Source organism: Rhea americana, unplaced genomic scaffold (genome assembly GCF_003343005.1).
Source record: "Rhea americana isolate MKP2758 unplaced genomic scaffold, rheAme1 scaffold_26, whole genome shotgun sequence".
Taxonomy (NCBI): Eukaryota; Metazoa; Chordata; class Aves; order Rheiformes; family Rheidae; genus Rhea; species Rhea americana.
This window is the reverse complement of record NW_028186379.1, coordinates 3,705,607-3,719,335: the sequence shown is the minus strand read 5'-3', so window position 1 is coordinate 3,719,335 and position 13,729 is coordinate 3,705,607. Positions and strand designations below refer to the sequence as shown.

General features: G+C 40.8%; 1 protein-coding gene across 2 annotated transcripts in view; it reads right to left on the bottom strand.

Annotated features, from left to right (window-relative positions):
- Positions 1–10,684, bottom strand: part of COLQ (collagen like tail subunit of asymmetric acetylcholinesterase) — a 46,817-nt gene extending 36,133 nt beyond the window's left edge. Inside the window, exons 1-2 of one of the 2 annotated variants that reach the window (XM_085307526.1) lie at positions 10,512–10,684; positions 10,361–10,476 (exon numbers count right to left, since the gene is read on the bottom strand). In XM_085307526.1, the coding sequence (XP_085163652.1) occupies positions 10,361–10,476; positions 10,512–10,684 (289 nt within the window). Of the gene's footprint in view, positions 1–10,360 lie in introns of both variants that reach the window. The other variant, XM_085307525.1, reaches the window with a different exon arrangement.
- Between the last annotated feature and the right edge of the window lie 3,045 nt (positions 10,685–13,729).

Below are 13,729 nucleotides of genomic sequence, written 5' to 3'. Positions count from 1 at the left end.
GTCGTTGTAAAAAGTGCCTTTTCAGAACTCTAGATCAAAATCCTCTATTTACAGAGCAAAGGCAACTATTATCCTCTCCTGTTTCAGATCCCTCCTTTAAAACACCAAAGCCAGGATTGGCAACACATGTATTTGCTTTTTAAAAATGTGCCTGAGGAAGCTTCTTGATCCAATGTTACAGTTGTAACAATGTGCAAATTAACAAATAGTCTGAAGCTCTCCATGATCTTTTGAACTTAGGTTTCGTGGTCCTATGCACCAGGTAATTTAATTTTAATGTATTTATATTAAAAAWWAARKWAAATATATCAAGTGCTATAGTTCATGTGATGACATCTGTGCTGAGGAGGTAGAAGCCCTCCTGGTGACCCAGGAGGTTCCTGTGAGAGCTGCATGATGAAGCACACAGGGCACTACAGCCCTTACCAGCTTCTGGTTTCCTCCTATTTGAAATGAGGCTTCAAATTCTTTATGGAACAGATCAAAGCCGAGCAGAAATCATTTCCCCATCCTTTTGATAGAAAATGGAAAATTTCAGCCAAAATCTTTCAGGATTCTGTTCAGCCAAAATGACCTAATACAAATGTGAAAATGTACTGTGCCAGAAACCCAATTTATAACCCCCAAAGTTGCTACCAGTTGGGGCAACTGGTTGCAAAGTTGGGCAGTAATTCGGTATACTTTAACAGCTGGCTCATGCTCAGAAACTGTCATCATAAATAAATAAATAAAGGGTTTTTAAATTAGCTGCTGTCCAAAAAGCTTGACAATAGCACAAACACTGGCAGGTTGCCTAGACAGCGGCTTGCAGTGTTCGCCTGGCCAAAGGAGGAATGTCCTGTCCTCCATCCCCACCTAACATTCAGCTGCCAGCTTGGCTCCCCGGGAGCTGGACCTACTTGAGCCCTCTGCAGGGTGGCCGGAGCTGGCGGGCATTTGCTGCTTTGCAGGTTAGTGTTAGAAAACACCGCAGAAGTGGCAAGGCTCAGCAAAGCAAAGGTGCGTGTAAAATCTATAAGCAAGAAAAAGGAATTTTACTTCTTATATGCAAATACTCCAGGAATTTAATGTGTGTATATGTGCATGTATGAGGGCAATGTACCTGCCTAAAGATTATATGCTCTTCTTTCAGATTCATTAGGTAAGAAAAATTCTGAAATCAGGACACGAAAAGAGAGGGTTGTATGCTTGGATTGGCTTTGGACTCCAGTTTGATGAGAACATAAAAGTCCCAATAAAAGTTGAAGGATGGAACACTTCAGTGYATTATAAAACATTTATAAATAAAGCCGTGGCTTATAAATCACAACAACCACAAACAGGGCTATTTTCTGCAATTTTGCTTCTATTGCCTTTCATCTGCAGAGCTCCAGAGCTCTAGACACTGCTAGATAATGTTAAAAACACTCCATGCTCTCCTGCAGTGAATGAGAAACTGAGAAGGAACTCCTCTAAAGTTATGAATGGCTCAATTACAAATTTAGAAACCGAGTTTCAGTCACAGTATCCTGTCTCAGTCATTTTATGAACTGCGTTATAAAACACAATGGCTTTTCACTCCAAAAAAAAAAAGTTACAAAATACTCTGAGCATTAAAACTGGAGAACTAAACACAGGCCTTAYGAGGCCTGAAATCCTAAAGGTTAATTAATACAAGGTGACTCCTGTACGTAATCTGCTGCCACACGGATCTCGCTTACTTTGGCTGTAAGATTAGTAGCGACAAGGTAGAGAAACATCAGTGCCATGTTTCTGCAATCGCAAGATCATAATCTGTCGGTGCTGGCACAGCTCAAAAGCTATATTTGACTTTGATGTTGGTCCACAGCATGTTCAAGCAGTTACAGGTAACGTGGGTATTGCTGTGCACTCAGAGGGACTTCAGAGAAATGTGCCTGAATTCCACCTTGAAACCCTGACACCATGGAYGAAATTAATTCCTCATATTTCCCTTCTTTCAATAGATTCACAATCCAGTTGACTTTATTTTCCTGCCTTTCACACAAAATAACCCTGTACTGATATGATACTGTAAAAACTTGTACTTTTGTCACTCCAAGAAGCTGAAAAAATCCAGTGATTCCTTTCCCCAGGGAGAAGAAAACAGAAATTATAGCCCTGGCTTCTACAGACAAAGCTTCTCTCTATATTTGTGTGGATTTTCAGGGACACTTATTTATGCATACACACTTCCTGGAAAAAAATGGTTAACAGCTGTTTTTTTCTTTTCCCTCAGAGTTCAAGCTCTCTGCTACAGTCTTTCTCTCTCCATCTTCTCATCCCAAATCCCTTTTCACAATTACTATCCCATGCATTCAGAAAGCATTTCCCCAATTTCCTTTCCATTAAAGAGATGATTCCTTAGAGCACAGAGAGGAAGAAACGAAACATTTAAATTTGCTTCTGTTAATTCCTGCTGAGTTTGTCTTTCCCTTCTATTTCTGATCTTTCCCTCATACAAGTCCTCCTAGAAGTTCTTTCCCAGCTCTCTCCTACCTACAAAGCTGCAACATGAAATAGGTCTGTAAGCCTCCCACACTATTTTTTGCATTTAATCTTAGGACTGATCTATGACACATTCAACACACCTTTCATCCAAAGCAGTATACTATAAATTTCCTTCCTTCATGTGTAAGTAAGTGTCATACTCCTAAGACTGTGAAACCAACTGAGAACCTTTCAACACTCCCTATGTGCCACACAACATAYAAGCTTTTCATTTTATCTGAGAGTATACAATTTTCCCTGGGGAAAATACGAGAGTCCTTTCAAATCTGGCCTCAAGGTTACACCACAGTCCAAATTTTGTAGGTCCTCTTGGTGTTCTTACTTAGTCTGAGGCAGCATTAAGGCACATTTTATATTCTCTGACTGATRTTTTGTGAAGCATCCAGAGGACCTGGGTTTGCTGTTTCTATACTCCTTGGTACTTTTTACAAAGGTAGAGGGTAAATTAGCTAATTATTTTCTTATCTCAACAGTATGTGGTGTTAAAAACATTCTGAATTCAGAGTTTCTTGATCTGCAGGTAGCTCTCACAGATGGAAAAAAGGGRTACAAAAAATCCACAAGAATTTCTGGCAGTACTTCAGTTTCACCTCATGTAAGTACTAATCCACTATCAGCAAAGCTTGCCTGTCCTTACCCGGGATTCAGAGGCCCAAGTAGGTGGAACAACACGCTCCTCACAAACACACCCTTCATAGCCACTGAGGGATCCTTATGTACGGTAGTGAAAAAGCACATGATATGACTCTATCTATCTTCTGCCTGTATTTTTTATATTAAAAAATAAAGTAAATATATCAAGTGCTATAGTTCATGTGATGACATCTGTGCTGAGGAGGTAGAAGCCCTCCTGTATCCTGCCTGTATTTTACTGAATGAAAATGTACAAGTCATTCATCAGATGTTCACCAGGAATGTGTCTGTCAATTTTCAAGGCAGGCTRTGACATTGGAATAAACTTTTACTACATTTTGGTATATTCATGTTTTACTGTTTTTCCTTACAGTCCACGCATCATTTTAATCTTTAATTTCCAGGGGTCCCTTCCAACCTCGACCATTCTGTGATTCTGTGATTTTCAAGCTTTCCCTGCGTGCCCAGCCAGCTCTCCTAGACATATGCTGAATGAATCCTGTGTTGCAKTACAGTTGAATTTGCCAACTGATTTTGCAACCACACTCTACTCTAGCATTAAGCGTTAAAGGCTGCATGGCCCATCCTGATCTCAAACTTCCTCCTGCAAAAGCACTGATAACATTTTTTCTGTAGATTTAATCAGGACTAATATAGTTTATTTTCAGTAACACAATAATTTATCTCCTGCTGCAATTCCTGCTATCGCTCTCTTCGTGCTCCTCTGCCAGCACAGACCACCCACTGTCCAACATGAAATGGGCTTTGAAAAACAGGGAGCCTAAAATGCTAAGTCACAGGCAGTTCCTTTACTATTAAATGGTAATAAATTGACAAATCCTCAGATAAACTGCCTGTAATAGGGGCAGAGGCCTAAAGTCCACTACTGCCTGCAAGTACTTTGGGATTAAGCTAATTTAGGGTGTTTTGGATTGTTGTTAGAAATTGAAAGACTTCCACAGACTGAAGTTAGACACCTGCCTTGCCACTTACTACATAAATATTTTTCCAGAAAGCAATCTGACCTGACCAGTGGTTTAATGCAAGCTTCCTGTACTTCAGGGACCAGCAACCAAACCTGGCTTCTACATTTCAGGATCCCTCTGTCCTCATCAACTCTTCACATGAAGCCAACCAGGTAACTGGTGCTGGATCCTTCATATTAAACCAAATGCAGGGAATACCTGGTCCTTTGACCTAGTTGTCTGCATTTCCTCAAGTGAGTGAAAGACTCGCATTCATGGTATTCACCCTAACCAGCTCATCCCACTGAACACTTTCCCTTCGTTTGCGTTAGAGTCAATTAACTTCTTTTGACAAACTGAGTGTCTTGCTGTTCAGTAACACAAGCAGGTCAGAAGTCCTTTGCCCTCTTGTGTGTTAGACAGAACCAAACTTATACGGGRGCATCCAGCTCCCTCACAAGCAGCTGCTTCCTCTTCCCATTCACCACTGCAAGGGCCACAGCCTCCTCAAGGGGCTCTGGTGTCCTCTCCATGTCCCTCACCCTGCAATATAAATGGATGTTTATTCACTGATCTACCGCAAATTTCACAGGACCTCCTTCCCTATTGCAGCTTGGGCCATGTTTTCCCTTGGGCTGCCCCGCTCGGCAGCAAGCCGGGCGCAAGCAGGGTGCCAGCGGACGGGCTGCACGTGGCCTGGCTGCTCTGCTCTCATGGGTCTCAGCACATGCCTTGCACCACAAGTCACAAGGAGGGGGGAGAGGGTCTATGGATCCCAAAGCAAATTCACTCCTGAGTACTATCACACTCAACTGAGCAGGTAAACTAACCTGGGATTACTGCAGGCTGTATTTATTGGGGGAGAAATTAAGGATAAACTCAAATTGGATGTTTCTTTCACGCAACCTTCTTTGTTTTAAAGATCCACTTCCTGAAATGCAATACTAAACACAACTTACTAGACTATTTTTTTTGCTACCAGTCCAAGCTTTTCTTCAAAGGCTGTTCAAAAGTTGCCGTCTTTATCGTCTTACAATCAGGCCATTCAAGGTAACTACTAGACGGCCCTCTTTTTGGTTTAGCGTTCCAGYTATTCACTTGGCCTGTAAGGTGTAAATAGCCAAATTATCCTTTCCAATGAAATTTTTATTCTCTCAAGCTAAAGAGATTTTGCATTAATAGAATCTGTTGCATTCCTTCTGGGCTTGTGAGCCACAAGACACAAAACTTTTAAATGTCAAGTCCAGTCCAAAACCCTCTGTCCAGCCAGTTCCCTATGCAGGAAAGTGGTCAGTGATACTTTGATTTCCTTCTCATAATGAAGCTGTAGTCTTTGCCACTGCTCCRTTTCCATCACGAATTGTTAGTCTGATCAAGGTTTCCTGCTTGGGCCTGTTCCATGACAAACCTTCTAATCCATGGTCTTAGATACCCTTCTGGGACCATGTTGACTTTCCAGGACAGAGCTAAGCTTCCTTATCTGGATTAAACTTTTTGCTTCCCAAAAGATTCACCTCTATTTGCTAGTCACCCTTCAGGCTTTTCCCAGTAGCCTTTAGCTGTGTCTTTGAGAATCTTCCAAATTTTGTTTCTGGTCTTTTAAATTTTAAATTCCTGTTTATGTTTCTAATTCCTGTTTCTTATTCCTTGTTCCTTATTCCCCTTATCATTGTTTTYCTTTGTGATTTTACAAAAATAAATGTTTACAATCACTCTCCCTAGAAACTAGAAGTATGCACCTGACATCTCYGCTATCCTTTCTGACAATATATAGCATTCTTACAGGTTGTTTCATTAGAGGAAGAAACTGCTGATGGAGTCAGATATGCCTTTTGCAAAAAATGTACARTTTCTTTGTAGGACCAGGACCCTGATTCTTACAGTGCTATGGAATCAAACTGCAAGACATAGTTCATTTGCTCACAATCTTAAAATTTTTCAGCATGCCTAAAAGTTCTTTCTGGGTGCACGGGACTGGGAGCGACACGCTGCACTTGGACAGCTTCAGGCACACGACCTGGGTGCCACAGGCAGACCCCAGGCACTGCGGCTGCAGGTTGCCAGCACCCATCTAACCCAGTCTCCCCCTCTGCTGAGGGGTGACCAAGCCACCAGGCAGCAGTTAAGTGCCCTGCCGCCCGCTTCCCATCGAAGCTGGCTGCCTGTCTGCACAATTCAGATGCCCTGTCACCGCGCCTGTATTTGTGGTATGGGTCTTACTGCTTCAACAACAATTAGACCACAAGAAAGCTGAGCTGTTTTTTACAGTTATCTCATATGAGATCTGGTCATAGGAGAACACTGCACCTTCCAGATTTGGAGAGGCTGTGCCAGGTACCCAGTGAAACATGGTGCTTGTTTTCTTTAAAAAATGAGTAAAATAGGCAATGGAGAAAAATAATGTTAGCAATACTGCCAGTAATGTTCAGAAGTTACAGTCCCATTTCATTCCCTTAACTTAGTTTAGTCAACTGTATTCATTCCATGGGGCTGCGTATCAATATTGATTGCAGGAAAAAGTTCAATCAAGTGATTCTTTTATGCAACAGATAAAAGGAAGTTTGAGTCTGAATAAGCATTAAGATACTATTTTTCTTCTCCAGCTGCTGCTGGTGTTTTAAGTTCTTTCCCATTTCCCTGTAAAGCCTCATAAAAATTCAGTCTATGTCAGTAGAAGGAGGGAAAGGTAGAGAGTCTTTCTGCAATCTGAATTTAGCAGAAGGCTTGTTTCAATCTCATTCTTACCAGATGCAGTTTGGTCCACTTAACCCTACTAAAAATGAGTATAAAATTCATGCCTATTTTTTCAGTAGGTAATTACAGTAGTGAAGGCACTCAGATCTCATGCTCAAGTGGACCGTGCAGAAACCTTAGTATAGCAGAGCTCTGAAAAGTAATAATAAAGGGCATTATAAATATGATATCTTCAGGACGGGATATGACAGGTTGCCCTGAAAACAAACCTGCTGTCTCCAGGAGGCTTGAGTTACACCCCTCGGAGGTCCCTGCTGCCATGCAGGACCGTGGTCACATGCTTGAATGTGTTGTAATATCATTCCCTGAAACATTTCCTCCAGAAATGATGTTTCAGCACCAGGAAAACTGACAGTTTGATGCTGACCCCACATTTTAAAAACTTCCAGGAATAGTGATGCCATGTTGCTTGAGGCTGGTGGGACTAAATGATGGAGTTGGCAGAGAAAGAGAAAATGATCCTGATCATTATTCCTTCCCCAACTATTGTATATCATCAAGAAATATTTTTTCCTCTGCAGGTTGTTTATATCTACTTTCTAGTTATTGCCTTGTGACCTGCTAACATTTTCATTTGTGACCTGTTGCTATGGAAAGATCTGTGAGGACAGAAATAAAACTACTTTTAGATCAGAATTTTTTAGGCATATCTGGAAAATAGCCAAATGTATTTTTACAACTGTAGGGAATAAAAGTCATTGCTTAGTAACATCCTTGCTGTTGAATGTGATTAGTTTTAGAGTTTGCAAGTGTAGTGCTAAAACCTCTTCTTTAAATGTGTAATTAAGTCCTGGTGCCAGATGTAAATAATAAACCAAGCTGACAGCCACAGAAAAGAACATTTGTGAAACCATTAAAATAACTGATAACTTAAATGGAATTGATTCAGCCTCTGTACCTCTGTACCTACTGTGAGATTTCTACCAGGAAATAGAGAACTTTGCTTTTTCCCTAGAAGATATTTTGTGAAATGCAAATGCAATTAAACCACTGAGGAATTTTATTTTATTAAATGACTTCATACAAAATAAAGAATCTCTTGATCCCATTAGCAAGCAGTATTTGACACACAGGTACATAACAGCTCACCAGAGTAAGACTCCTAATGCAGCCTAACTCCTAATGTAGTTGTGACAATATGGCTGAATCACCCCTTAGATGTTATTTTCCCACATCTCATCAAGCAAACATCTGCAATACGTTTGTAATAAAAGCCCTGCTAAGAGCTTTCTGGTTACAAAGGACAGTGGGCAGGTTTTGTGGGGCTTAGGCAGAAAAGAGCCGTGTGGGGCATCATGCAGAGCAAAACCCGTAGCGACAAGGCGCCCAAGCCGGTCTGCCTCAGCGCCCCACCACTGCTCTGCCTCAGCTTGCGTGGTGGGGCAGAGTTTGGGCCTCGAGTAGTTTCCCTACCTCCTTGTTAGCACAGTGGAATCTCAGCTGAGGCACAAACATACCCTCCTGCCCAAAAGCAGCGGTGGGAACAACAGCRGCCCATGCAGTTTTCCTTCCTATTTGCCTCTTCTACTATGTTTTCAGCAGAGGCAGGAATTTTCCCCTCAGAGGAGGAAGGACTTACTTATTGTTGGACTGTTATTTTTAAAGAGAACAGTTTAAATGGCTTCTCTAGACAAACAAGTACGCTCCATAAGAGAAATTCGCTGCAAGAGAAAGCCCAGGCCCTGTAAATGATGGAGATGTGAACATGTTGTTTATCTGAACAGAATCTATTAGCTTCAAATAAATGTAAAGCTTCTCAAAATAATTTTTCAGATCTAATAACTTACATGCTAATACAAGGCAATTTGAAATATGCCAGTGCAGATAGCATCTTGATGACTGCCATATCTCAGCGTTAGCTAATATTAACCTCATGGAAAAAGCATAACCGACTGAACAGAAATGATAACAAATGTAAATGCTTTTAGCATCCTATAGAACTTTAGTAGAAAAGTATTTGTTTCTAGAGGTTCTAAAGAATGGATTAAATTGTCTTTCAAATGATGTACTTCTTCAAACACTAGGCTTCTCTAGATGTTATCTAGATGTTAACTTAAAGCTACCTAAAATGGCTACAGAACTCTAATGGTTGCATTCTTATTAAATGCTATAGGGCTTTTCCCCAAAGCATATTTGCGTTACTCTTGTGACCATCAGAGCCTTATTATGTGAAAAGGAATATCTTAAAATGAATGGGCTGGTCAAACCATTGGGAATGAAGAGGTGTAATTGGCTATTATAGTAATTATTTTAATATTTATTATTAAATAATTATTTTAATTTTTTAAATTAAATTAAAATTTAATTTATTTAATTTTAATAATTATATGATAATTATTGTGCTATTATAATGCACATAATTTTTTTTTTAAATGTCCTAGGAGAAATCACTCATACAATTGTTATTCGGTAGAGAAATCTATCTTCACATGCAAGCAAGCCTGCTGATTACAGTTCCTTCCTAAGTGCCTTAAATCCATCTGGCTCTGTGGTCACCACAGAAATTAGAGAGAGAGAGAGAATCTTTAAATCCATCTGTGAGACTGATTTTATGTAGTCTTAAAATCTGCAGCCTTTTGGTCACTCTCTCAATATTACAGACATAGGAAGGATCGGAAGGTATAGCAGTCCCAGACCTATAAATCTCACTTGAACCATCCCACTGAAGGAATCTAGGATTTTAGTTAGAAGCGTCTCTACTGACAGATAAAGAATAGCAGAAAGAAGGTGGGAGAGAGTAATWTGCCATAAAATGATGGAAGTTTATGAAAGAGAGTCAGAGTTCTGGTCACCTTTCCCCTTCGTTCCCACAGAACGTGGTTAGGGGAAAGTCTTGCTGATTAAACYAGAAAATCTACTAAGTGGGATTTCCAGTGCCCTGGCTCAGCTGTCAATTAATTCATTTTGCCTTAGCCTAGCAGGGATTTTCCATGCAGTAGACTCTTGCTTGCTATGTCAGTCATCTGAGTATTTGTTAGTGGCATAGCCAGGGCGCATGATGTTTATTCTGCTAACGTCCAGCCGGGAGTCCRGCAGCACTCATTGAGGTCAGAACTTTATTTATAGAAGCAGATATACATTGAGACTCATTTTCTTTCCTTTACTGTAATCTACCTAAGCTCATCCAAAATAGAAAGAACCATGCAGACATGTAAGTAATATACTAATTGGGCCAGATCCTCCAGCGGCACAAATCAGCACAGCACCACRGAAGCCAACAGGAAAAAAAAGCATTTCAGCGCAGCTGAGGATGTTGTCTATTATTTCTAACAGGGAAAGGAAGGGAGAGGTATAAAATCAGAAATAATAAAGCAAAAAGCGAAAACAACTATGCAACAAAAATCTCCTAACACGTGTCAGTCCAGGTCTGCAATATAAAAATCCTTTGCTAAGATCTGCAATAGAAATATTTTTTTTCTCCTGTCACTGGAAAACGTAGGAATTGGAGTGCAGAGGACAGGTCCAACCGAAGAAAAGTAAYAAGACTTAAAGCGATTTACCTGCTGAAACTGAGAAGACACTGTCAACGTACGAAGTCTGAGATAAAGCAAAGCAGAAGACAAGCTGAAGGCAAAATCCCCAGGCGGCAGGGCTGAGGGCAAACATGCTGGCCGCGCTCTGCGAAATCCCGAGCTCGAGACGCAGGTCTGCGCTGGGGCTCTCCCTCCGCCTCTCCTCTCCTCTCCGCCTGGGCTTGCCTGCKCTCTTCCTCTTTCCTCTCTGCCTCCCCGTCTATGCGGGGGGTGTGTGTGTGTGTGTACGTCTCTCTCCCTCTCTCTTTCTCTCCGTGCCTTTAGGAAGGAAGAATGCCAACCATTTCCCATTAAATCTTCTCCTTACACTAGACACGGTTATATTTAACTCCTACCCGGGATCGCTTGCCCCTATTGTGGACACTGGCTGCTCAAAGCGCAGCGTGGGGGATTCTGTTTTTGTTAACAGAAGCAAAACGGCACTTTGGAGAATAATAACAAAGAGCAGCAAAGAGAGAAATTATCAACTGGACTATAAACAGCGTCCCTCCGTACAAGCAACCAGACACTGCCGYCGGGATAGATAAAACCCCTGACTGATCATCTTCTACAGGTCCCTAATTGCCCTAATGAGAGAGATGAGCAGYGACCAAACATCTGTTTGTCCTAGTAGCGCTTTGCATCCACTCACGCRGCGCAGCTCAGCCTGAGGGGTGCCACGAGGGCTCCACGAAGCAGACATAACCAACTACTATTTAGTATCGAAAWGCAAACGACAGTGCCGCTGATAGTGCCAGGCATCATACAAACGCAAAGAGTTTTCTGACAGGGGGCAACAGGTGGCTGAAACAATACGTGTGCCATCACGGGGCGACCGAAACGCAACGCGGCGGCTCTGGGGGCGGTGACAGGCAACACCACGCGGCAGTGTGGGAAAAAAAMCAAACCTTCGATTTTCTGAAAAGCAGTGCGCGCCTCTGTCACCTGCCCGAAAGCACAGTGTTTCTCTGCCTTAGTCCCATTAGGCTTTGTAAATAATTTTCTGCTAACAGAGAAACTAGTACAGAACGAGGGAAGGTCTGAGAAGGGTCCTTCACACATTGCCTTTCTGCTCGGAATTTGATAGCAGTTTCCATTAGAAAATAAAGGTACTCCTTCTGTGTGAAAACCTTCATTATTCCCTCCCTTCCAGACRGAGATGGCTTTCTTTGCTCGCTATTTATTCTCCCTCCCAAGACAAACATGGWAACCTTCTGGATTAATTATAGAATTGATATTTTTTCATTTGACAAAAGTATTCACTGATACAACAAGTCCCCACTCATCTTAACTCCTACTGAGTATTTTAACAATTAATAAAGGCCAGAGTGATGTATTTGCACAATTCCAGTCAAACAGTCCTGGCTTTTACTTTCAATATATTTCAAACATTATAAAAAATAACTTTCTAAATAGAACAAGCTGATAGGAACAATCATATCTGTCTTATACTATTTGCAAGACAGACATTTCTACCCTTATCCTTAGAGGACAYGCTTAATGCAACAATAATGCTTTCTAAAATCTCTTTCCTGTATCACAACAATTTGTATAACTGAATTTATTTTTTAATCTAGTTTGATCTACTTCATTCCACTGTCTGTTAATTTTTTTTGCATTTCACTGTTTTTAAGGAAGATGTTAGCTTSGCCCACTTCTTCAACCAGTATGATCATGGATTAATAAGTGCCAGTAGCTCTCTCAGCGTGCTGCAACTCTGAAAGAAAGGCATAGTTTTCGGGAAGTTCATCACTGCAAGCCCAAAGTATGTAATGTCCAGTTACCTGATTATAAGCAATGGACTATTCCCAAATTAGAAGCCTAGATGGAAACTGGAAAACAATTTTGTGCTCAAAGGAAATTCCTCTGAAARTGTACGACCAACTCAATAGTTAGTCAAAGCAATAACTGGGTAACACCAACAAATCCTCCTGACGGTCTTCCCGCTATTTCCGGTAGGAAGGACTTGACTTCAAAAAAAAAACTGTTCCACAGTCAGAACCCCAGAACCTCAAATGTCATCTTAAGTCTAATGTTCAAAGACAAGGACCTCCACCATTTTGTTACAGGAATTAACTGTACTTTTAAAAATCCTATTCTGAATTGATACCACAACAACTAAGAAAATGTCAACAGTCAAATAATTTTTATGCAAGGAAAAAAAAAATCTCAACGGTTTACCCATTCTAATAGCTGTTGCGTGACCTTTTCTGCTGAGATCTGAACTCTTAGAAGAAATGGACTGAAGAACCTACTGATCAATCCTACCATGAAAACAGAATTTATGAACCTATCTTTTCTGCAGAAGAAGTAATGAATCTGTATTAAAAAGAAGGCTTCTTCCTAGTTCTATCCACTTTTGGCTGACAAGTCCCTCATTTAAAAGCCAAGGGAAAATTTATATACTTAAAATATCACCAATCTCAAGGTCCTGCATGAACACAGTTTTAATTAAAAGGATAATCAAGACTTTCTAGTTCAAAAGACTGGAAGCTCTTCTGCTGAGTGGGGCAAAGGCAAAACAGTAACTCAATGTTAATACAATAATTCAATAACAAATTATGTCTGCAAAGTAGTACAGAACTCTGTTCCCTCGATTAGTGCAGGAGATGGAAAAGATCCTTTATAATTATGTTTTCTTTGCAAAACTTGTTAGTCATTCAGCAACAATTGTTTTTCACAACAAAAGTACCTGTTGTTTGCATGCATGCATCAGTCATGTCTAATGTTTAGATTTAATTTGACAAAACAGCCAATGTTACTTTGGAAGAAGGTATTCTCTGTAAGTACAAAGGCAGCTGCTGAAGTAGAAAAGATTGCAGATGCAAAGAAACAAAATCTGGTTTCATAAAAAATGGTTTCATGGTTTTTCTGCTCATCTATTTAGAGTTAATTTTGGAGCTTTACTAGGAAAAGGCTCACTAATTTTGTGATGAACTGAATCCGACTACACAAGAAAGTTCTAATGCATTTCACAGCTCCACCCACACTGGTCACCCAGCAAGAGTATCAGGTCACGGTGCAGTCGCTCAGATCGACACAAGACAGTGCTTGCAGGTCTTCAGCATACCCTCTGGATGACACATCCTGAGGACAGGACAGTGTTGCCTAGCAACTTCCAAAAGCAACCGGCCTTGCAAATTAACTACTTCCTGGATGCTGAATATTGCACAACAGCAGCGGCCTCTAGGTTAGGGGCCTCATCTATTTATTTTCTATACTACGTATTTGAAGAATTGCAAAACTGGCAAGGAAAGTTGATTCATTTTTTTTACACCTTTTGTAAGTTGTTTCCAGAGCAGCCCAACAGCTCTCACCTCATTTTTAAAAAGTTCAGATCCAGCCACAAGCTTCGAA